Genomic DNA, 24,137 nt, shown 5'->3' with positions numbered 1-24,137 from the left:
CGAATTTCTAAAAACTGAAATTAACTATTCTATGTATCAAAAAGCATCATCTGTGTTTTTGAAATAACTTTTTTAATCAATTGACGTTTGAATTATTTTTTCATAGCGAATATAGAACAACGTATAGTTCATAAGTTCAGTTTACCATTGAAGTTTGGCCACGTTTGGATATACATACTAAAATGTTATTTTAAACACGTGGTCTGAAATAGCGGCTAAAATTAGACATAAGTGAAGACAGGCTGCAGAAACTAAGTTAGGCAGCAAAGCCGCAAAGGCCGATCGTACAAATGAGTTTGGTTAACTTGCAAAACCAAATATAACTTTACTGGAATAATCAAATTATTTGTGTAATGTGTTAATGTAATATATATATATATATAATATATATAGCAATACATAAAGATTTCAATACTTTCATAAATAAAACAATATATTTCTTAGTATATTAAAGTCTCTATTTTATCAAGGTAGATCAGTGATTCCCAAAGTGGTCTATATAGACCCCTAAGGGTCTATGACAACCTGCAAGGGGTCTACGTCAGCAAAAAAAAATTTGGGGGTCCATGAAATGAAAATGGGGGTCCACGATAGTGGATCTCAACACATACACTGATAGTACCTATTTACTTACATCATACTATCTTATAATATCAAAACAGATTGAATTGACGCCAAATGTTGATAATTTATTATTAAAGCATCAGGTTCATCCTTCTCACTAAAAATATTGACTTATTACCTATGTCATTTTATTTATAGTTTATTTTGTTTATTTAATGTTACGTATATTTTACATAACAGATGCAAAATTTTATTTTGAATAGTTTTAATTTAAATTCAATTAATAAATGAATAAATTAACACGTGTTTTTACTTTAGGTTTTTAACACTAAACTTCACTACAGTTAGAAATTTACAGGAAATCAATATCAGGTAATTAGGGGGTCTACCCAACACGGAAAAACATGGCAAGGGGTCTACGACACAAAAAAGTTTGAGGAACTCTGAGGTAGATATAATAGAATTAACGGTTTAGATTTTTTTTTACGAAAGCACATTGTTGCTTAACAGGCAATTACAAACTGATGTTTTAGCAAGGCCAAAGGGTTCCTTCGGTTGAGACAGATATTCATATTACTAGGTTGGGAAGTCCTGGAGCTATTAGAATGCCTGGACGGATGCTCCATGGAGTAACCAGGTGCTACGGTCTCAGAGAGGGTGTCACTGAGTTTGGATTTCCTGACGGAGTCAGAAGGCTTTGTATTTGATGTCATATGACTCCTAAATTGCAATGGTTTTAAAAGTAAAATGGTTCAATGAATAAATAGGAATGATAGTGAATCATAAAATTAATATTTTCGATATTTTTTAAGTATAAAGTGACACTTGCTAATTGAATATAATTTTTGGCAATGTGGTTAAATACAGAAGCCAGAAACTAATAGTCGATAGTAAATTTTTCTGTACATTAATTAAATTTATATTAATAAAAATTAATAAATTAGTTGCTTGAATGGCAAAATTTTTATTGGCTTATAAAAGGCGAATTGAAATAAATAGAAATATCAAATTAAAATATTTTTTTTAAATTTGGTTTCATTTAAAAACACAAAACCTGGCAGTACTAGTAAAATATTTTTTAATATAGTTTCTAATGATAATTCGTCAAGATATATACTATATAGTTACGTAAATAGAATAAGAATAATGATTTTAATTAGGTTAATTTTAATAATTTTTGTTTACTAATAAGAGACAATAGCCCAGCGGTAGTGGATTGAGAATTGCAATCGTAGGCCTAGGGTTCGAATTCCAGGATTCAATTTTATAATTCATATTGAGCATTAATTATATAGGATTGCCACTGCTCACAAACATTTTTTCAGAGAATGGGCAGCAGCGTCCTCTGCGTACAATAATACAACACTGCGACCGGCAAACCATCTGTCACTCGTGTCAATTATGGCTTATCCCTCCATAGATATCTGTGGAGAAGATTTTTTCATTAAGTGTGCTTTTATCAGCTGATATAATGATGATTTAAAATAAATAATTAGTATTAAAAATGTGTAATATAGGACGATCGGTAACAGGGTCTTTAACCCTTAATAACCTAGAGTTTCAATTTTGATACCAATCTTTTAAACCTGGCTGTACGTATTTTACTGTTGTATAATATTCTTTCCAACGAAATTAAAAAAAAATCTATTTTTCCCTTCATCTAGACCCTCAAGCAAATACAGTCATATTAAAAAAATCACTTTCGTAAATCAGGCTACTAAGGGAGACGTGGAAGTACAGTTTATTTGCTATCAACTAATGTACAGCACATGATATCCAAAAATCAATGGTTTTAGAAATAAATAACGTATTTAATACTAGAATAAGGGTTATCAAAATTCTAATAACCATTTGTTAAAATTAATTATGTGCTTTTGCAGGCTTTGTAGTGCCAGAAGACATTCAGACAAAATGAGCTGTACATTCAACCTTTCGAATCTTTTACATCAATAACCAATCACCCTGTATAAAGTCAATGCTATCGTGGTAAGGGATTAATGGAAGTTCCATGTCACAGACTAATGGAATTCGGTACAATGAACCGATAAACAGTTAACTTTTATATTTAATTATGAAAGCTCGGTCATGCGCAAAAGATTACGAGTTCTATTTACCGCAGTTTTGTGCCTCGAGCCAGTGGTTCGCAACCTTTTTTCGTTTTTCCCTTTTTCAATCGATATACGCCGATAGCAAGGCAAAGCCAGAAAGGCTTTAAATTTCGCCACGATGACCGAACTTGCGCTTTCCGCGATTTAAACTATTTTGTCGGACCACCTAGTGGGGGATGGGGGGGGGACTAATTACGCTGCGTCTACCGGGTCGTGGTCACCAGTCGAGAACCTTTTGCTGCACGTGATATGCCTCACCCACTGATATTTCAGACGAGCGATTCCTTGACCTACGTTGGTGCCCTTGGCTCCTCTGCCCATCTTCTCAATTGTGCTCCTGATCTTTTTTGATCACGTACCCTTAAATAAATTTTCATTTATACTTTTACCATAACTCTAGTAGACATAGTGAGAAATACTATCATTCAGTACGAGTAAATAGAAATATAGTATTTGTCATAAAATAACTCGTTGTGTATTTCTATTAACTAAAAGTTTTTTTTGCAATTAAATATATTTATTTTTATTTTCACTTTTAAACGTACATCACCGCAGAAAGAAAAAAGGTATTCGATAAAATAGGCAAAAGAAGTATAAGCGGTGTTCGAAAATTTTCACCGACGTTGTCCCGACGAACTTCATTCCGTCTAATAGTCAATAAATACACATATATAGAATTTTCAAATTTACATACAATTATTAGATTATTTTTTTACGCGACTGATGATTTCTTAAGATATTTATCATTGCATTAATATATTACTGTAATACTTATAACACTATTTCTGACGAAGTCAAAAACGAAAAAATCCAAAGCTCCAAAAACTCAAAAATCATAAAAAATACTTCAGCTGTTGCAATTATAAATCTTATAACTGACATAGCTTTGCCTAATATTTATAAATTTATAAATAAAGGAACATTTTTTATTCATTTCAAGTGTTTTTAAATTATCGAACTTAAAAACGAATTGTTGTCGGTACAGTTCTGCAATTTAATTTTTATATAATTCTTGGATCAGTTACATTTAAAATAGCTGTATAAAGTACCCACCTGAGTATTTGCACCACAATCAATATGAGTTTTTCGAATCAATAACGTGAGGCATATATCAACTTATTTATTTATTGAGTCTACACATTGTGTAAGCATTTATTTAAGTTAATTTAATCTAAAGAGATTGTGTTATTGTGAAGTTGAAGGCTTCGTATGTGGTGTCGTATACTAGGATTTTTTTATTATAAAACACTTTCAGCGCACGATTAGAATTATTAAACGTGTTAATATTATCTATATTTATTATTAAAATTGTCTCGTAGGTATAATAGTTGAGACTTTAATGAAAAAAGGTTTTTCAATATTAAAAAAGAAAAGGCGGATATTTTTTTAATTTTGGGAGGGCGAAGCGACGAAATTTATGTAGCACAACTTTATACGCTGGGGCTTCCCCTCAATTTCAAGGATAAGCTTAGGTACGAAGCTTTCACCCCAATTAGCAGTTATAAAAAAATATAAAAACTCTCTTAACAAATTTGCTAAATTATATATATACGAACATACTCACGTGGTATGTTATAATGCAATCTCATTTATTTATAACTATTACTTATTTATAACATATGGAATGATTTACAGCTGAATATAAGACGTGCTAACTAACTTCCTATTTTCAAGAAAATGGTTAAGAACCATTTACTGGACCTATATTTATCTATCTGTTAATTCATTTCTTTTTTTTCTTCCGTTTCTTTCTGAGGCAAGTGCGATCGAACCAATTCTGATCGAAGTCAGTTTTTATTTATTATAAATATATTATAAGTATTATATTTATAATATGTATTATACCTTATTTATTATAAGTATATATTATGTATGTATGTCTATGTATGTTTATGTTGGTTTGTTTGTAAATATGTATTTTTTGTACACGTAAACTACCCATTATTAGTACTTTCACCTTTTCCATATTATGGTAGTCTGTAAGAGATTGCCTTGTGTGATAAGACCGCCCATTGTATTTTTTTTGTATATTATTGTCAAACTTATTAAATGTATCTTAACGTGTACGATAAATAATATTAAAAAAAACAATAAATGATTATATCACGGTTTCGTAGAGAGCAATGGAAAGTATTTAGTGGAATCAGGCGTTACCTCGCGGAAGTCCATCCTAAGTAAGAAAACGACCAATATTTAGCTACTTCCGCACATGCAGTGGTAGTCGTGCAATAAAGTGCACCGCCCGCTGATAAATGCGTATGCGGCAAACAATACGAATCACACAACCGCCACCGCCTAATCACTCAACACGTGTTTCACCCCTCCACGGGGCATCCCCGGGAGCCATGTCACACCGATTAGTGCCAAACACAGAGTCTCTGTGGTGCGGAAGTGGCTAAATATTGGTCCTTTTCTTACTTAGCAATGGAGAGAGCTATGCTCGGAGTTTTGTTGCGAAATAGAATCGGACTGCAGAAGAACCAAGGTCAAGGACGTAGCTCAAGTAATTGATTATCTCAATTGGCATTAAAAAGGTTCTCGCAAAGCGACCACGAACTGGTAGACGTGCGGTAGGCCTTTTACTAGGTGAACCGAAGACATAGTTACGTTTGCAGGATGCAGGCAGCTTAACACTGATCATCGATGCGATCTTTGAGGGGACTATGGCTCTTCCAGTGGGCGTCTATCAGCTGAAAAGAAGATAAATGAGAATTACAATATTTTATAGATAGCACAACAAACTACACGTGTTTATTCTTACTAAGTTCAAATTTAATTAACAAAAATCATGAAATAAGAAAAGGACCAATATTTAGCCACTTCCGTACATGCAGTGGTAGTCATGCAACAAAGTGTACCGCCCGCCAGCCCGCTGATAAATGCGTATGCGGCAAACAATGCGAATCACAACCGCCACCGCCAAATTACTCAACATGTGTTTCACCCCTCCACGGGGCATCTTCAGGAGTTGTGTTACACCGATTAGTGCCAAACACAGAGTGACTTGTGACTGTTTGCTGCATACGCATTTTTTGGGCTGGCGGGCGGTGCACTTTGTTGCACGACTACCACTGCATGTGCGGAAGTGGGTAGATATTGATTCTTTTCTTACTTATGATGGACTTCCGCAGGGTAACGCCTGATTCCATTAATAATTATGAAATGATTAAAAATAGAGTTAATCTGTTGCAACGAGTAAAAGAAGACAATTCTCCGTTTGTAGTGGCACAACGAATACATAAATATTTATATGTATATTAATGTAGGTTTAGTGGCAGTACACATAAGTTAAAAACATATTAAAAGTTACCGTATTATTAATGATTCAGTTATGTGTTCCTGTATAGGTGGCATAACATTTAAAAAAAAAAACCAAATACGAAAGAATATCAGCCTTATGGCTTTAAACAACAAAAGAGTTCTTTATGTGAAAATATTTCCTCCGATGCGCAATATCCAAGGAGATTGCTCAAAATTACTCAATTACAAATCTATGGAGAACACAATGAAATAAAAATACCTAATGTTTTATTTTTGTGTACACTACAAAGAATGAGCAGTGGAGTGGATGACGGTAGAGGACTGAAACTTGCTATTTTAGGTCACTGATTCGATTCCTGTGATACAATCTTAAATAATTCACACTTTGTGAAATAATTGTAGATCGCCACAGGTCACAAATAAGTTTCCAGATGATCGGCAGCTGGGAGCCTTGTGTACCATATAAAATCACACTGATCGCGAACACCCCTGCCTAGCGTGGCAATTATGGTATACCCCCATAGATGGGGGATGTGCAATAATCGAGCTTTGGGGCAGGCCTAAGGTATGAAGCGCATATATATATATACACACATATGTATATATATATATAAATATATATATGTATATATATATATATAAAAATATATATATATATATATATATATATATATATAAATATATATATGTATATGTATATATATATATATATATATATATATATATATATAAATACGTAAGGATCCTTGGAGGCATTTATCTCATAGGCATTTATTCCTTTCCGTTGGTGTAAAAGCATGCCTATTATTCTATGTAACAAATAAATTACACTAAAAACCAAAAAAAATATATGTTTATATATTTCGCGTGGTTTTAAAAAGTGAAGTAACTGATATATATTGTGGTTGGGGATAGTCAGTAAAATATCCAGTGATGCAGGTAATGGCTTGTCAGCCTATGACATGTGCGCCGCAGACTTTTCACGCTTTGTATGCATTATATGCCATCGAATAAAGAGCATGTTTTCGTTAAAATATTATTTTACCTTTCCACGTTATATTTTTTTTTGCAGCTCTTATAGAGTAGTGTTAATATGTATGGTGTTTATTATATGTGTAAAAACCTCAAGAAGGGTGAATATATACCTCATTTGGCAAAGAAAATTTTAAAGTTTTTACACATCTTTACAATCACTCTGTATAGTGATTGTTGTGAAAATCTGTGCAACATGCAAATAACTTCTAACAGTACTGTCTGCAGAGACAGTTAGCGAATAATAATTAATTTTAATTCGTAGCTACCGCAATTTTGGAAACGTTTTTTCTTACTATCATTATTATCATTTCATCATATATATTTACATACACACATGTATATATATATATATATATAAATATAAGTGTGTATGTAAATATATATATATATATATAAATATAAACTTGAGAATTAAATTCGTTACTACTTGAACATTCGTTACACTTAACAATTTCATATTTGATAACTACATATGTTATATTATTCAACTAACACAGTATCAGATAAACTCCAAATCACAGCACAGTAAATACTTCTATTCAATCTTTTAATACTCTTATAGGCCAACTAGTATAGTTTCCACTAGATAACTTATCACTTAGATGGTTATCGAACGAGTGATCGAGCTCCCGACTCAATAATCAAAACGCCGTTTCAACCCCACCACTCTCAATCCTTTTACTGGAAGATGTCACAAAAGAGTGACGGGGTCGAGTAGTGTTGCTATTTAAGAAAAATAAAACTACCTTTTATAAAACTATTATAATAGTTTCAGCCATTAGACGCCTAGTGCTAAACAAAGGCCTCTCCTACAGGTATACAATAGGACCATATGATGAGATGAATGATGAATATGATTTGAAAAGACTAAATTTGAAAAACTAAAAGTTTAAGATTACGTACGTAAATTTTTTATCATTGTGCTATAAATATGATTAAAGTACACAAAAAAATTTAAACTTTTTGTAACCTATAATTTTAAGAAAAGTTTTGATGAATGACACCACATCAGACAATATATAATTACATATTAACAATGATACTTATAAGTCGATCAGGTTCCTAACGTTTATTGTCTTTTTACTTTTAAATAATTACTATACAGTATGATTGGTTAGAGGTGTAAAAGGTTTACATGTGTACAACGTCGATAAAGGGACGTCTTTTTATTGTTACCACTATTTGAAAAAGAGACAGAGCAGGTGAGAATTCCACTCATAAGAAAGAGAAGTATAGAGTTTACCAAAAATTACACATATTTACTCTTGTTGTATTGCTTGCCACTACGACCACAATAATTTTGTTTTAAATCATTCTTACGCGTTAAATTTAAAATTCGAACGACGACTCGAATTCCATCGATGTCACACCGCTGTCATTATATATGAATTAATTTTGTGAAAGAAATATATGTACGGGTGGTAATTTACTTCTATCTACGAACGTTTGTACTACTATTTCGTGTTCGATTTTGAGGTTTTATCGCTTAAGGTTGTTGCCTCTTTATTATTATCGTAACGCATTTACTGCTTTATCGTACCCTGATTATAACATTCGATATTTAAGCTAATGTAATGGTAACTTCATACATAAATGTATAAAACATTTCACTGAGCAATTATGTGTTATTAAAAGTATGTTTTGAAACATGTTTTGTGTGGTTTAACAATTTAAATCCTTAGTATTTTAAACACTAAACAAATAGACGATTAAATTTTGATTTTAAAATCTTTACGATATATAAATCTTAATTATGATTTCAGTCGTAGGAGTACCACAGCTGGAGATAGGCCTCCTTCATTGATTTGCAATAAAAACGTTTGAATATATCTGACTATCTTAAATCCAACGTCTTCCGATGCCCTTAACAAAGGACTGTCAATCTTGTATGGCCTAGCTATGCTTACTAGTCCGTAGTCTTCACTTGTAAAGAAAAATATAAAATACATTTATTCAACATAAAAACTTTTAATAGACTCTTATTGCTCGGCAACTTAATAAATGTTTTTTTAATCTATTTCATTTTTGACTATGCTCTGCTTCGCAAGGTGTTATAGTTGTGGAAGAGAAACAGGAAGAAACTCCACAACAACATATCTTATAATAAAGTTTAACACAGTTTTATACATGCATATACTTCATCAGATAGAGCATAAACGAAATCATAATAATCAAGCGACATCACTACTAAGGATTCTTATTATTTTAATATTCGTTTATTGTGTAATAAGCTTTTTCCGCCAATTTATCCTTCAAAACCTGAAGACCCCAGCGGCTGTCTGTTCTGTGCCCTATGGGACCTGTCTCCAGGTACTTCCATTTATTAATTTATTTAAAAAAATAAAAAAGCCGAACTGATCGGCCTTTTTATTTTTATGAGAAATATTTAAGAATTAAATATTTTAATTTCAAAAATTCATCTTCGTTTTGAGTAACATGCTCGTACATTGCTAATAGATTCAGGCGTTACTTTGCGGAAATCCATCCTAAGTAAGAAAAGGACTAATACATAGCTACTTCCGCTATGTAGCAGTAGTCTGCACTTTATTGCACGACTACTGCTACATAGCAGAAGTAGCTAAGTATTAGTCCTTTTCTTACTTAATGCTCGTATATTTGTGATAAATTTATATTGATAATATCTACTGTCTTCAACTGTACTTAAATTTATAATATCGGGTACAATCAATGTAATAAGTGTTATTATTTTGATTCTTGCTATAGAAGGATAATAACGGTGTTGTTGTTTTATTTACTTTTATCATACAGCATGATATTAAAGATGGTATGTAAAGCTCATAAGTAAAAAAAACCTTTTCAGCTTTTATATATATATCTCCAATCACCGTGTATAAAGTGATCACTCTGAAATAAGTCACATTTTTTTTAAATAAAATGCGACAGGCCACTAACAGCAAGGTCTAAATGGACAGATAGCAAAAAATAATTCATTTTAATATATAGTTATTAGCATTTTCTTACCATCTTATGATTATGTTATTTATCATTTCTGAAATCATTGATTTTTGGATAGACAGCGTTCATTAATTACAGAAAATATAGCTTATTTTATTTGCCTCTTTTGAAGCCTTTACACCTATAATTTATCATCCTGTATAAACAACTATGTATATATTTTGTTATTATAATGATGCAAATACTTACATTCTAAAACTTCAATACTTTTTTTCATAAGGCGCTCGAAATATTTTATTTTCTTCATGAATATTAATTGAAAAGGGTACATTCATGAAATTCAAAATAATACGACGAAACATGAAACGAAGTAATTGCTATAAGAGGCTTAAGGGGTTACCTTCGTCGGTAAGGAATAATAGAAAAGTTAAAAGCATTTTCCTCGCAAACCTATTTAATTTTCGCTGTTTGAACCCATTTAATAGGCTTATTTGGAAAACCATATTTTATGAGCGCATTTAAACAGTTTTCATGTTGATTTTAAGGGAAGGATTTTTGGATTAATTATGTTACTGAATTCCTTAACCTTTGTTGGTGAAACATTACACCTATACTAAAAATAATTTACATTTTTTGTTTCAAATTTTTAGTATTTGTTTTATGTGGAAATAAAACACGAGACTTTTGATTATATTGTAAATTACATGTTTTTCTTTGACTAACGTAAACCTTTTTTGTTTAACAAAAAAGGAGTATAATTTTTTTTTTCGAAAATTATAATATCAATGTATCTCTAAAGGCCCCAAAAAAATTCTTCGAAACGATATTTTTTCAAAATCACACCTGATATTTTCAACTATTGGAACCTGCGCCATTTATTCTTGAATATATAAGTTTAATTAATTTAAACAACAAGTGTTTTCAAAGAATTACAGGTAACTCTATTCTTGAGATGTCCCCATAAAAAAAATCACAAGGCGACAAATCAAGTCATGGTGGTGGCCAGTTAGTGTCACCGCTCTACAATATGATTCCTCTTGGGAAAATTTCTTCTGCGACTTCTATGGTAGCATTAGAAGAAGCAAGTCAGAGTTGTCTCTATTGAGCTCGAACAACAAAGTAAACTTTATACGCACCCTTCAAATTGTGTTTAACACGGAACATGTAGTGGGATGATGTGCACAAAACGGAATAGAGACTGGTACAAACAAAACCTCCCATCTCAATTACCAAAAAACTAACAAACGAGGTTTACACGTATCCTTTAACCTTTTTTGTTAACCTTTCTGACTTTTATAGCATCGAAATTAATGCTTGCACTTCAAAATTTAGCCACAGACAAAAGTTGTTCTATATGCTTGCAAGCCTATCAAAGATAATTTTTACGCATCATAAATAAAGTTCTAGATTACGATTGTTTTAATTTACATTGTTTTAGTATTAATACGGTGATATTTTGATTGAAATGCTTCAAGAAACATGATTTTAATAACACCTTAAGACACCTTTACTGGTTTTGATTAACGTCAAACATATAGCCTAAACTTTGAATTTTAACCATAAAGAAAATTGTTTTATTTCCCACCGTTAGCACTACTTTACTCAAGTATCAAAATAAATTTACATTGAAGCTAATTGTTAAACATTACACTGTGAGAATAAATTTTTAAATTCATTTGCCTAAATATAAACACCGGGAAAAAAAGCTAAGACCTGAGAGTCGAAAGAAACTCAGTGCGGTGGTATATTTTTTTCTGTGTGTCTGAAGGCGAAATTGCGTTCCGAAAATATGTATATTTATTTAAATCATTCATAGTATAGTAACTCTTGGCACACAAACATCCTAAGACACGTAAACAGTAGTATTCTGGAGGGATGATGAAAATAAAGCGATGTGTGGAAGAAAAAAACAAGGTTTGTAAAGGAACGCAAGAAAATGGGATAAACTATAGGGGAATGAATGTGTGTAGAAAAGTGCAAATACTAAATCGTGTGAAATAAATATATTTAAAAAACTTTTAAGTTAAACGGTTTTTTGATACCCATATTGTGGTGGTTGTGGAAAAATATGTACCTAGTCCGCCATATTGGAACGGCGTCCATCTAGAATTTTAAATTTTGACATATTCATCGTGTTTTACTAGTGTTTTTAGTTTTTACTATATTGAGGGGGTTAAGGAAAAATATGTAATCTGCCATTTTGAATCGGCGGCCATCTTAGATTAATAATGTTATTGATTTTATTATATTGTATTGTCATCTAAATTAAATATGTGTACCAAATTTCGGATCAATCTGATAACGGGAAGGTGCTTAAATTTCAATTTCTAATTGTGACCCAAATAAATGAACAAATAAATTCCGTACGGGTCGAACTAAATAAAACCGTTAAAAAATAAAATATCACTATCCACCCACGAAAGGGACATACGGGAGGTCCGAAAACTGGGACAAAATAAAAAAAGTCCTATGACTTTTGTAAATGTAACATTCGGAGCTTTCTAAACATTAGGAGCTTTTTATGACAAAGTGTAAACTAAAATATTTACTTACTCGACAATGCAATGCTACGCTTCTTGTAAAAACTCTAGTTTTCAAGAACATAGAATAAATTTTTATCCACGTTCTGAGAAGCAACAATCATTATTTTAATTTGTTTATATTTTTTTCTTAAAGATATTACAATTTAAAAAACACGAAAAGATCTTAAAGAATTTTAGAATTGAAGAAATGTTACCTTCCAGGCGTTTCCTTGATATGTGACGGAGGAGGAGCGAGCAAAATGCGGGGCCCTCACAGCAGGAGGACCGCGGCCGGGCTCGCCATGCTGGTGTCCCTCCTGCTCTCCTCTCCGCCCCTGACCTCAGCCGAGCCGGAAGTCTCCACTACCACTGAATTCGGTAAGAGTGCTACCCTAATGTCCCAAGATGTATATCTCAAGTTAATAAACCTTACTGATATTTAATATTCCGACTGAAGAAATCTATTTCACTAGAATGAAGATGAACAATTATAGATTTTTCTGAATAAAAATTGAAAGTGAGATATCTAGTTATATGTAATCTGTGATCAAAAAGTAAAGTGTAACGTTTTTTTTTTCCTAGGTTTGTAGTACTGTCTAACATTTGCCAAACGTTTGTTTTGCAAGAGTTTGAATGTCATTTGGCTCCGATTTTTTGTGCCTTAAACGCGTCTCTATGCCTTAAATGCTTAAAGTCTCGACTGGCGCCAAAGTCGCCCAAATTTAAAAAAAAAAAAAGTTTAAAAACCCGATTCACATCGTTCTGCAACCATGTATTCGCCTGATATAGCTCTGTGCGACTTCTGGCTGTAATAAAAATCAAAACAAAAGTCCAAAAGTCATGGAAATGAAATAGGATAAAGAATTTCCCGACTGTTTTGAGGACTGAAAAATGCGTTTGCAAAAGTACGTTTTATCGAACGGGCAAAATGATTTTGAAAGTGATAAAAGTTATTTGGAAGAATTAATAAATAATTTACATTTTATAAAAATAAATTCACCTTACTTTTTGGTCACAGTATTATATTATTATTTGATTTAACACTGAGTTGATAGACGCAACATAGGTAAACCCCCACTAGGAGAGCCGACTGCATAATCATGTTCGCGGAAAGTCGTTGAATGAAGTGGGCGCCTATCGGCTGACGTGTTGATGGTGATGATTGAATCTAATCATTTCCAGACCCATCCAAACGTGGAAAGAAAATGTACGGAGACTCCTGCAATTCGGTGATAGAATGCGGCTTTCCTCACTCAATATGCGATGGGGAGAATTGCCGCTGCGATCCTTCAATGCCTGTATCAAATGACTTCGATAAATGTGCTAAAGGTAAGAAACAAAAAAAAAAAACAAATTTCTGTAATAACTTGCAATATATTTAACCTACAAGGGTAATTTATATAACAAATCAAGGGTATTTTTTGTGCATTCATGTGTGTTGGCAATAGTGCCAACCAAAAATGTTTTAGGTAAGATCTTGTCTATGGTTTGGCGAATTTGTAAAATATGTTTTTATCTGTGCTCGCTCTCTGCTCCCTACCGCTACCGAGCACACGTGTTTTCGCTTCCATGTGAAATTAAGTCTTAATAAATTTATTCATTCTCTGGACCAAGGCCTTTTAATTAAATACAGTCCACTAAAGTCAATCCCAATCTTATACAATGTGTTTGATGAGTTTGTATGTTTTGAAAATTATCAGAGTTATAACGGAAAATAAATTTTACCGAAAATTAAATTAAAACATTTTTGAGAGTGATTTCCTTCGCGATTTCATTCGAGTGAAATATGAAATTGACCGTTATCAGTAAGGATGCAATAGGATATTATTCATGTGTACGTTTCTGCCAACTCCTTCACCGCAGCAGTTTCATTACAGTTATTTTTCGAGTTACTTTGGCTTAGTTTATGATCGATTCTTTAAAATAGATTATAATAACAGGACATTACTGTAAATATATTCATTAAAAAAGTACAAAAGTAGTCTGTAATACCCGTTACTGGAAACTTGTCGAAAATTTTTCCCGCGCATTTAGTTTCCTTCATTTTACATTAGAAAAATCTCTTAAAGATTAACAAGATGTAGTACTACCTGTAAAGGCAGAATTTAATGTAAACGGAATAAGCCCGCAATAGCATAATATTACTATATTGCGACGTTGCGTACTCGACTGCGACTCTACGCCGTAGCTTGAGAAACTGCTACGCGTGCTGCTACGCGTGCTGCTACGCGTTCTGCTACGCGTGCTGCTACGCGTGCTGCTACGCGTCCTTCTCTACCCTGGAGAGAATAAAACAATGAAATTAATGTTTATTCTCCTGGAAATGTTTCGCTAAGTCAATACGTTGTTGAAACGTAAAATTAATTATTTATTTATACATATACTACACGGTTCGGATAGTTGATTCTATTGATGACAACCTGGCAAGAAATTGTTTACTTTTATACGTAAATTTTACAATTTTTCCTGTCATAAATTATTTATTTGTCATGTGAACTTTCTTCACAGACGTTTCTCTGCTACTTCTCTTACATTTTCTTTATAATCTCTTCTCTTTCCACTACTCTTGATGATTGCTCTTATATACAACGATGTTACCTCTTACGTGCAATCATTTTTACTTCATTTTTTTTGTATGCTGATGGTGTACCTTAATAAATAAATAATTCCTTTACCTTACTTACCTACTACCCTTTCTCTCTCATCTGCATCTCCCCAAGAACTAGTTATATAGAATACCCCCTTAAAGTTTTAAAATCTATAATGAACAACCTATATGTACACAATTAACATGTACAATTTGTAATTTCGTTGCAAGACCCCAAGCAGTATGCCTGCTATTATTTACGATAATTTCACCGTGTCAAGCGTGAGGTGTTATAATTATTTTAATAACAATGCGACGGTTTGAAAACGTTATGGAAATAAATTGAGGCGTATATAGCTTTCCAAAGCTAGCGCGAGGTAAAAACCAGTCGAGGATCGATGCAACTCTAAAGTTGCACCTCGCGTGCCGTCATCTACGCTACGGCGCCGCTGTTCTGTCATATAATTAAACCAACGTACAATTATACAAGGCCTGCCTTTGTCTGCATTACGATTATATAGTTTTATTTTGAACTCATTTAAATAATGACCCGTTTTTTTGAATAACTTTGACGTACAAGTGATTGTATTATGTGCTCAAGTTTAATATTATTATTATGCAGTTATTAATAAAAAAAGAAAGAGTAAATAATTTATTGTTAAACTCTTAAAAGGTAATCAATCAAAAATTTTCATTAAGAATTAAGATTCAAATGGAGACACCAAAAATTTTCTTAACCTATATACCATAACGTAAATTACAGATAAACATGACAGCTGTCGATCATTCGATGTCTATTTAAGCCAAGAAATGTGTATTAAATTAATTAAATAAAAATATCGTATCGCCATCGTTTCAGCCTATAGACGACCATTGTAAGGCGTAGGATTCCCATACTCTTAGCAGGAAGGTTGGCGATAGCAGTGTGACACTATGGTACGTGGAGGACTCTGCAGTCTATCCTCTGGGAACTTTTTTACGAGCAGTGATAATCCTAGATAATTAATGCACAAAATGTATATTACAATACATTGTATACTGGGAATGGAACCTGCGACTTCTGATCGCGAGACTTACCGCTGCGGTACTACTGTTCAAAATGTCGTGTAGAAGAAAACATTATATATGCCTATATATATATATATATATATATATATATATATATAAAGAATAGATTTTATTTCGTTTTACGACGTATTTCTAATAATTATTATTCGTAATTCTAAGCGAAGGTTTGAAAGCTGTTGCTTGACAAGCTGTCGAATTCATCGCGATGATTAGATTTTATTATTTATTATCTATAAAGATAATAAATAATAAAATCTAATCATCGCGATTTATATAAATAAATAGTATATGTAGATATTTAAGTATATGTACTATATAATATTTATATATAATTATAGATAGTAGTAGCTATTAGTATATTTATACAAAGTTTTTTTTTTTAATTTTTATTTTAGGGATTATTTTCCTTCTCATTTTTGATTTCACTTTATTTTGTTGTCTTTTATGATATTCACCTTCATTTGTTTATCTCTGGATATTCCAAATGGTTAATCGTCGAAAATGCCTTCGGAATTAAGTTTGCCATTATAAATACATTAGAAAAGAAGTGTTTTAAATAAAAACATAAATGAATCCGTCAGGGCAATTAGACTAAAATTTTGCTAAATTTTGGAAGTTTTTATAAAAATCATTTTATGATTAGTAACTTTGCCATTATTATTCTTCATTCGGGTTACATTTTCTTTTCAAAATATGTATTTCAACAGTATGTTATTTAATTTTTTTTTAAAAAAATCGAGTCAGATTAAAAAAAAAAACAGTCTACAAAATGCAGATATTCCGTAATGTACTTTATACAAGTATTTTTAACAATAAAACGCAAAAAAAAATCATCATGTCACCAGTAAAACGTACACTGTTGGACGAAGGCTTCGCTGAATTCATGATCGCTTGTATTAAAATCAATTTAACCAAATAATTATTCTTACTATCGGAACAGATATATAGCCCAGTTTTACAAGAAAACAAATTACAGAAAATAAACCACTTTTCTAATTTTCAAGATTTCAATTCAGACTTTTCAACTAATAAGTTCAAGTTTCCCGAGTTCTTTATTGAAATTCCAGAATCCGAATGGCATGTCCATATTAACATAAGCGTTCGTGATCGTTTTTCGTAAATAGCTCCATCTATCCTGTCATCTTGTTAAAACGTAACTGCGTACATCCTTATTATGTAAATTAACGTTGAACTCACATAAAACGCAAGTTACACTAATAACACTAGAGTGAATAAGTTCTTTTTTTATGTAGTCCAGTAATGTCGAAATAGAAATTTATTGTCGATTTTTTTTTTATTTAATGAAAATTGTTAAGTGATTTACGTTCTAATTTCACACGTGTGTATAAAAGAAATAGAAAATGTGAAAAAATAGGCAAATAAAAAAAAATATATCACAGTTTGAACACCACCTACCAAATCTACAAAGTCCGTTATCGATGTCTTGTCATGCTTGTTCTAGTTCTGTCAACTGCTTATGGACATATCTGTTCGAACTCCCCGGATGCGTACGGGTCAGATCTGTCCGAAATAAAGTAAGCTGTAATACCCGGCAATAAATATTGTACATCGATCTTTGAAAAGAGACAATCGGCTAATTTCGGCTTCGTAGAGCGTTATCTCTGTCGCACACTACCTATGTGACGTTTTGTTAGTTGTGCGAAGCCGACATCAGCCAATAGTCTCTTTCCAAAGGTCGATGTGCAATATTTTTCGCCGGGTACTGTAAATTATATCGAATTTTCTTAAAAATACAGTTCAAAATCGCTTGCTCTGGATTTATTAAAGATCACAGGATCATAAACAATAATATTTCATTTATCATTTAAAAAAAATCGTTCCCAACACTGACAGGCGCCATGATGGGTTAAAACATTACTGTGCGAGAGTAACAAATTATTCCTAATGTTTAGTAGTAGCAAAAAGTGGAGTTAGTGTATTAAATAATGTGAACATAAGCGATATTTTTTATTACAACAGAGTTTTTTAGGTAGAATTTTACTACAGACAAGTGTATATTAGTAAGTACTGCTAAGATAGCTAAGGAAATTGTAATACAAAATGTTATGAAGAATACAGATATTTGTATATGTTACAGTATATATATATAAATAATAAAAAATAGGAGTTACAACTTCAAGGATGTAGATGTATTGTTCAATTGATAGCAAAAATCTTTAAAGATTTTATACACACCTCCAATAACCACGTATAAAGTGAATTCTATCAAATATGTTATATTAGTTTATTTTTACGACTTTAAAATATTGAGCAGTGGTATCCCAGCAGTAAAAGTCTTAGACTCGCGGTCGTAGGTCGCGGATTCGAGACCTGAGATACAATCTTAAATAATTATTACTTTGTGAATTATTTGTATAGTATTGCCACTACTCATAAATAAGTTTCATAGACATTTAAATTTTAATAACATGTTTAGACTAGATAAGAGAGCTCGGTTCAGGGTCGACATACCATAGGACTCCTTTTGAAATTCACCGACATAAACAAACTGCGAAAACTCATTAAGACATCTTTTCAACTCACACAACTACTAAGCGGGCACGGGTACTGCAAGCAGTATCTGCACCGTTTTAAAATAATCGATAATGAGACTTGCCCGTGTGACGACTCCACAGTACAGACCTTTCATCATTTACTCAGACACTGCTTCCGATTCGAATCCAAAAGACGTAATCACGTGATGTGAAAACCTTAATATACCTCCGTTGAACTTACCGGACCTTCTCAAGAAAAAATCTACAGCAGAATCTTTTGATGAGTTGTCCCGGCACACTGTCCTAAACCTCAAGGCATTTAACGGTCTGTAGCACTTGGGCAGCGACTTGAAATAAAATAATGTATCAACTAATATATAATTGAGTAAAACTTACAAAGTGTATTGTTAATATGTATAAATTTTAGCTGTATTTACCCATAAGAGAAAAATTGTTAAAATTATAAAACGCTGTCGTGCCTCGCAGCTGGGAGAAGAAAGATACGTATCAAACAGCGGCAACCCTCTCCCAACTGTCTGCGTTTAGTTAATGCGAAAGATAATATTGTAAAAAGAACACTAGCGGTATAAATTAGGATTAATAAATAAAAATAACATATTTAAAATGCGAATAGATGTTTGAATACATTCATAAATAAATCCAGACGTGTTCTAAAAATATTCAAATGTTCTTTGTGATATTTGTAGGAGCATTAGCGAACAAGGTTTACCTTATAATTTATTCAAGAAACAATTTCACCGTAGTTCGCTACGGTACATCGCTTCAAATACTTAAAGGAGAAAGAAAATGTCGTAAGATATAAACAAGTCAATACTCTAGAGATTGTACTTACGTCTCAAAATAAGTATTGCTTTATTCATAGTACTTATGCTTTACAAAGAATAAAACTCTTTTAAATGAGAATTCTTTTATATGTATTTTTGTGATGCTTACCAAATACAGGATTACGTATAAAGCTATTTATTTGTGGCAGGTGTTGAAGGAGTCAAAAAGCAATAAATTCATGTAAGGTGAGACAGGGAAGGGCGCGATCGACATGGTACAGAATATTTATAAAGAGACGTCTTGTTGTTAATCTGCCTTCTTCACCCTGCTGCTCACGTGTCACATTTGCGCGCATTTTAGTAGTTAACCAGGTTGAAAATGTGGTCACAAGTAGTGTAGAGAAGCTGAGATATGAATAAACGTAAGAGAGTGATCACTAAAAAATTTTAAAGAATGCCTTTTGTAAAAAAAAACCAATGATATGGAATAGTCTTACTAGTGTGAATAGACGTTAATAAAAATTCGATGTATTATTAGGTTTTATTACATAACAAGTTTCCAAGTATGTGATCGATGTTATAATAGAAATATTATAGGTTTACTAAATACATAGTAATAGGTTTATTGTTTATGTGTATTTCAGTTTGTATGTATGTATATATACATATACACATACACGCACACACTTATATATATATATATGTATAGTAATGTATGTATGCACACCCTAAACTTCTCTCTCCTTTACGTTTCTTATCTCCATCCAAAGGTTGTATGGTAGAGATCGCCTCGAGCGATAAGACCGCCTCTTGTAACTCTACATTAATTGTTTCTTTTTTTAGTTAATATATATATTATATTAACAATACAATTAATAAAATATAATGCTCATTGAATACATTTTTATAACACAAATTTGTTTGGATTTTTATGAGGAAGCTAATATTATATTCAATAATCAAATTAATAAGATTTATTTATTTTAATTTTTAATATTTATTTGAAAATCCACAGCTAGCATACATCTAAATGATTACAATATAACCATTTATCACATCAATTGAATGTCACATTTATATTACGTAATAATAACAGGAAAATTTAATTATTAGTTTATTATAGAGCTATACTATAATTGTATTATAATGTTGTTAGGGAGGTTGTTTCATTTACGTTTGTATTATTATAAAGAAAAATAATATTAAAGACAAAAGAGATGGAGATCTTCATCACTAATAAAATACTGATGTATAATAGAAAAACTAATTTACTGTCTGTTAGTAATAAATTTGTGATGTTATAGTAATGATGGAATTGTGTGTTTCCAGCTGCGGGCATCAATGAGACGTGTATGTTCAACCAACAATGCGAGGCTGCCGTGATCAAGACAACTTGTCGGAACGAGAGATGCGTCTGCATGTACGAGATGGTGCCAGAAGTGACCGTTGGTGGCGCGATCATTTGCAAATGTATGTTTCTTTTTTATGTCGTTCCTTTTCGGAGACATTCCATTCCCCCTGTCATATGTTTTCATTTTATTCTTTTAATACACTTTCTCCTTAACTTTGCTCTCGTAACAAGGAAGTTTTCCATATTCCAACAAGCTATTTTATAAGTAGGTATACCTTATAGTATAGTATTAGTTACGGCCTTTCTTCTTATGAGGGCAGAATAATATTCATTGTTTTTTTGCCTGTAGCACTGTTTTTTTTTTCGAAACTAAGCAGCGAACCGCGGTAGTTCATGTTTCGTCTTGTGTTTAAGTTTTATGGACAGCGTAATAAAAGCGAAATGTATCGAACTTCTGTTTCGCTGCCCATAGAACTTACAACACAAGGCGTAACTATACCGCCGTCTCAGCGAGCGCCACGGCGCCCACTGAGACGGCGGCGTTCGTGTGCATTGCACACCTTGCACTATAGGTTAAGCTGCCCCTGTTCATCCTTCACAATCTTTCTTCACATTCAAATCGTCTCCCGTGCATCACCTTCCTTGCCTCATCGTGGTTCCTAGACCACAGTTTGTTACATTATCACAATATTAACAATTTTTTTTCATTTTACCCTTTGGTTGTATTTATTATTTCCAGTTTTATTTTTAAATAATTATAGCCATTTTATTATGTTTTCTTATTTACTGAACCTGTTTTATTCATGACTGGGTTGTGATCTTGCTTGACCCTTTTTGACTTACTTCCGAGTTTTATTATTTTCTATTGTATATTGTACTACTTTTTTGGGGAATTATATAAATATAGGGTGGTTTTCATCGTTGCCCATAAAAGAGGCGATGCAGCCTTCTTCGACCCTGAAAATGTATATTTATGTCATTAATACTTTAAGGAAAAAAATATCGGAAATGGTACAGACTTGTGAGTGGGACAAAGTAAAAATTTAAAATAATTTAAATTATCTAATTGTAATAAAGCTTTGCTCTAAAATTGGATTCGAGATTGAAACTGTTAAGAACAGAGAACTGCAGAAGAAGTTGGAGCGGCAGTTGAAGAGGCGCTTCTCTAGTGAAGCGACGGCCGTTGGCACCTCGGGTGGTTTATGAGTAGTGCCGACGAGCCTTTATATATGGCGTGGGAAGGCCCCCCACAATTAGGACCAAGGTAAAGGTCATGGTAAGTCGCTGGATGCAGGCAGCGCAAGACTAGCCTTTGGAAGAGGCTTAGTTTTACAGTCGGTGTCTATCGGCTGGTATGATGATGATTTGAATGTGTACCTACATTATTTGAAGGTCAGATATCCTCCTCCTTGCCACGTACTACTCATTATTCAAGACCTAGACACATTTTACAAAGACTGTGACGCACTTTGTTACGTCTGTGTCAGGTCGTTCAGACCTGGTCGGGATAGTGCATACGGCTGCGATTTCGTGGTCGCCATTCATCTACTTCACCATATGTACCAAGATCATGGAATCAAGATTGATTGATTAAAGTAAGGTATATATTGTATGCAGCTCAAAAACAAGTGGAGGAGTCCACACAGACCCTCGACCCGGCGATGATCGGCGTCCTCGTTGGGATGGCTCTGATGTTTGTAATCATTTGCGTCGTTCTACGGTTATTTAGCAGGCAAGTGATTCATTCTTTATATTTTAGATTATTTATCTAATTGGAACAAACAAATAGTCATCACTGTCATTATTTTAGTCATACGATGTTTCCTATGCTGGACATATGCTTCCTGAATTCTCAGTTAGAAAACTTTATTCGTACTTTAGATGCTTTAATGCGCATTTAAAATCATTATTTTTAATACAATTCTTTGAACCCGTATATCAATGTTACTTGAGCTATAACAATACAATTTAAACATCATTGTAACGTGACGGCTTGCTGTGACTCGTAATTATTGCGGTGTGATATGCAGAATGCGCTGGATCTTTGATCCCTGTTTAGAAATGTTTTTATTTGTTTCGTTATTGTTTAACTATAAATCATTAAATGTTCTTAGTGAGATAGTTATAAGGTAACAATTGTAATTAATTTTATATTTCTTAGTTAGTACTTTCTTATTGCCTTTTGTTACTGTTTATCTCCAATAAAGTAAATAAATAATAAATAAATAAGAGGACCACTGTTGGACATAGGCTTCATTCAAAGATTTCTAGAACAATCTTCGCCATGCTTACTGGTCCGAGGTAAAAATTCCAGATTCTTAAAGCTCCCGGGGCCATCCGTTCTGCGTTATGTAGCTTAACCACTTCTATATTAACTTGCCAAAGGTCTGGGCTATGTACATTCGTTCGTCTACGTATCTTCCATTCTCCAGTTTATTCAGATGATTACGTTTTTGCCGAGGTTATAGCCTGCTTTGACCTTTAATTAACGTCACGCATAAATGCTATTAATAACTTTAAAATTCACTCCTATAGGACGTCCATAGAAAATTAAAAAAAAAATCTTTATAATTATCAATCCATCTTGCTATTTTTTGTTGACTACAAGCGACCCGATTTTTTTAAATAAATCCCGTAAAAGGATTTCAGGTTATATTTTGAATGTGTAAACGCACAATCTGTACGATTTTAAACGGCAGCGATAACATCACCACATCAGAAACAGCCGTCTTGATAACAAAACTGGCTGCTCCAATATCACCTGTTACAATGTCTGCTTTCCTGTTTAAACCTCAATATGTAGTACGCTCCAGCAGACGTGTACGTTTCGTTCGATACACAGTGTACACGATTTGCAATAATCCTTTTTTGATAAATTTAAACAGAAAATAATCAAAAAAAAAAAAACACGTCGACTGTTGTTTCAAAATATTCTCTATACACATATACATATTCTTTGCTCATTTTAATCATATAGATATAGGTATTGGCAAGCGAAGGATAGGGCGTACACTCACAGGGTGGAAAAACGACTTTGATGAAGTCCTCAGAAGGTAGAAGACTACAAAATCGGTTTTCTTAGAAATCTATGGTAAGAACTTACAGCCGAAATGATGATGTATGTGAATATAGTACGTAATAATTTTTTGACATATAAATCTCTACAAATACATAGAATACTAGCTGTGCTCGCGACTTCGTCGGCGGGGAATTTTAGAAAAAAAAAATTAGTTCAGGTTTTTTTCTTTTGACAATTTTTGCTAAAATGAAAGTATCATCATTTATTCTCTATTTTATTAAATACCGGCCAGTATAGGACCCGTCAAAATTAGTCCAGCTATTTCAGAGAGTAACCGAAAAAAACAGACACACAGATAGGCCGTCAGATCCTGCATATTTATACATTCATATGCATGTATTCAAAAGCGGTTATTTTAATATTACA

General features: G+C 32.6%; 1 protein-coding gene across 1 annotated transcript in view; it reads left to right on the top strand.

The window, feature by feature from the left end:
* Positions 1-24,137, top strand: part of jus (julius seizure) — a 58,752-nt gene that overhangs the window by 27,992 nt on the left and 6,623 nt on the right. The window contains exons 2-5 of the mRNA XM_068775134.1: positions 12,629-12,784; positions 13,589-13,735; positions 20,671-20,811; positions 22,310-22,424. Coding sequence (XP_068631235.1) covers positions 12,667-12,784; positions 13,589-13,735; positions 20,671-20,811; positions 22,310-22,424 — 521 coding nt within the window. The 5' untranslated portion in view covers positions 12,629-12,666. The remainder of the gene's footprint in view (positions 1-12,628; positions 12,785-13,588; positions 13,736-20,670; positions 20,812-22,309; positions 22,425-24,137) is intronic.

Source organism: Battus philenor, unplaced genomic scaffold (assembly GCF_028537555.1).
Source record: "Battus philenor isolate CCGP_79_NKW_IND1 unplaced genomic scaffold, ilBatPhil1.0.hap1 SCAF_8, whole genome shotgun sequence".
Taxonomy (NCBI): Eukaryota; Metazoa; Arthropoda; class Insecta; order Lepidoptera; family Papilionidae; genus Battus; species Battus philenor.
The sequence above is the reverse complement of the archived record's forward strand: the minus strand, read 5'-3'. Positions and strand labels throughout refer to the sequence as shown.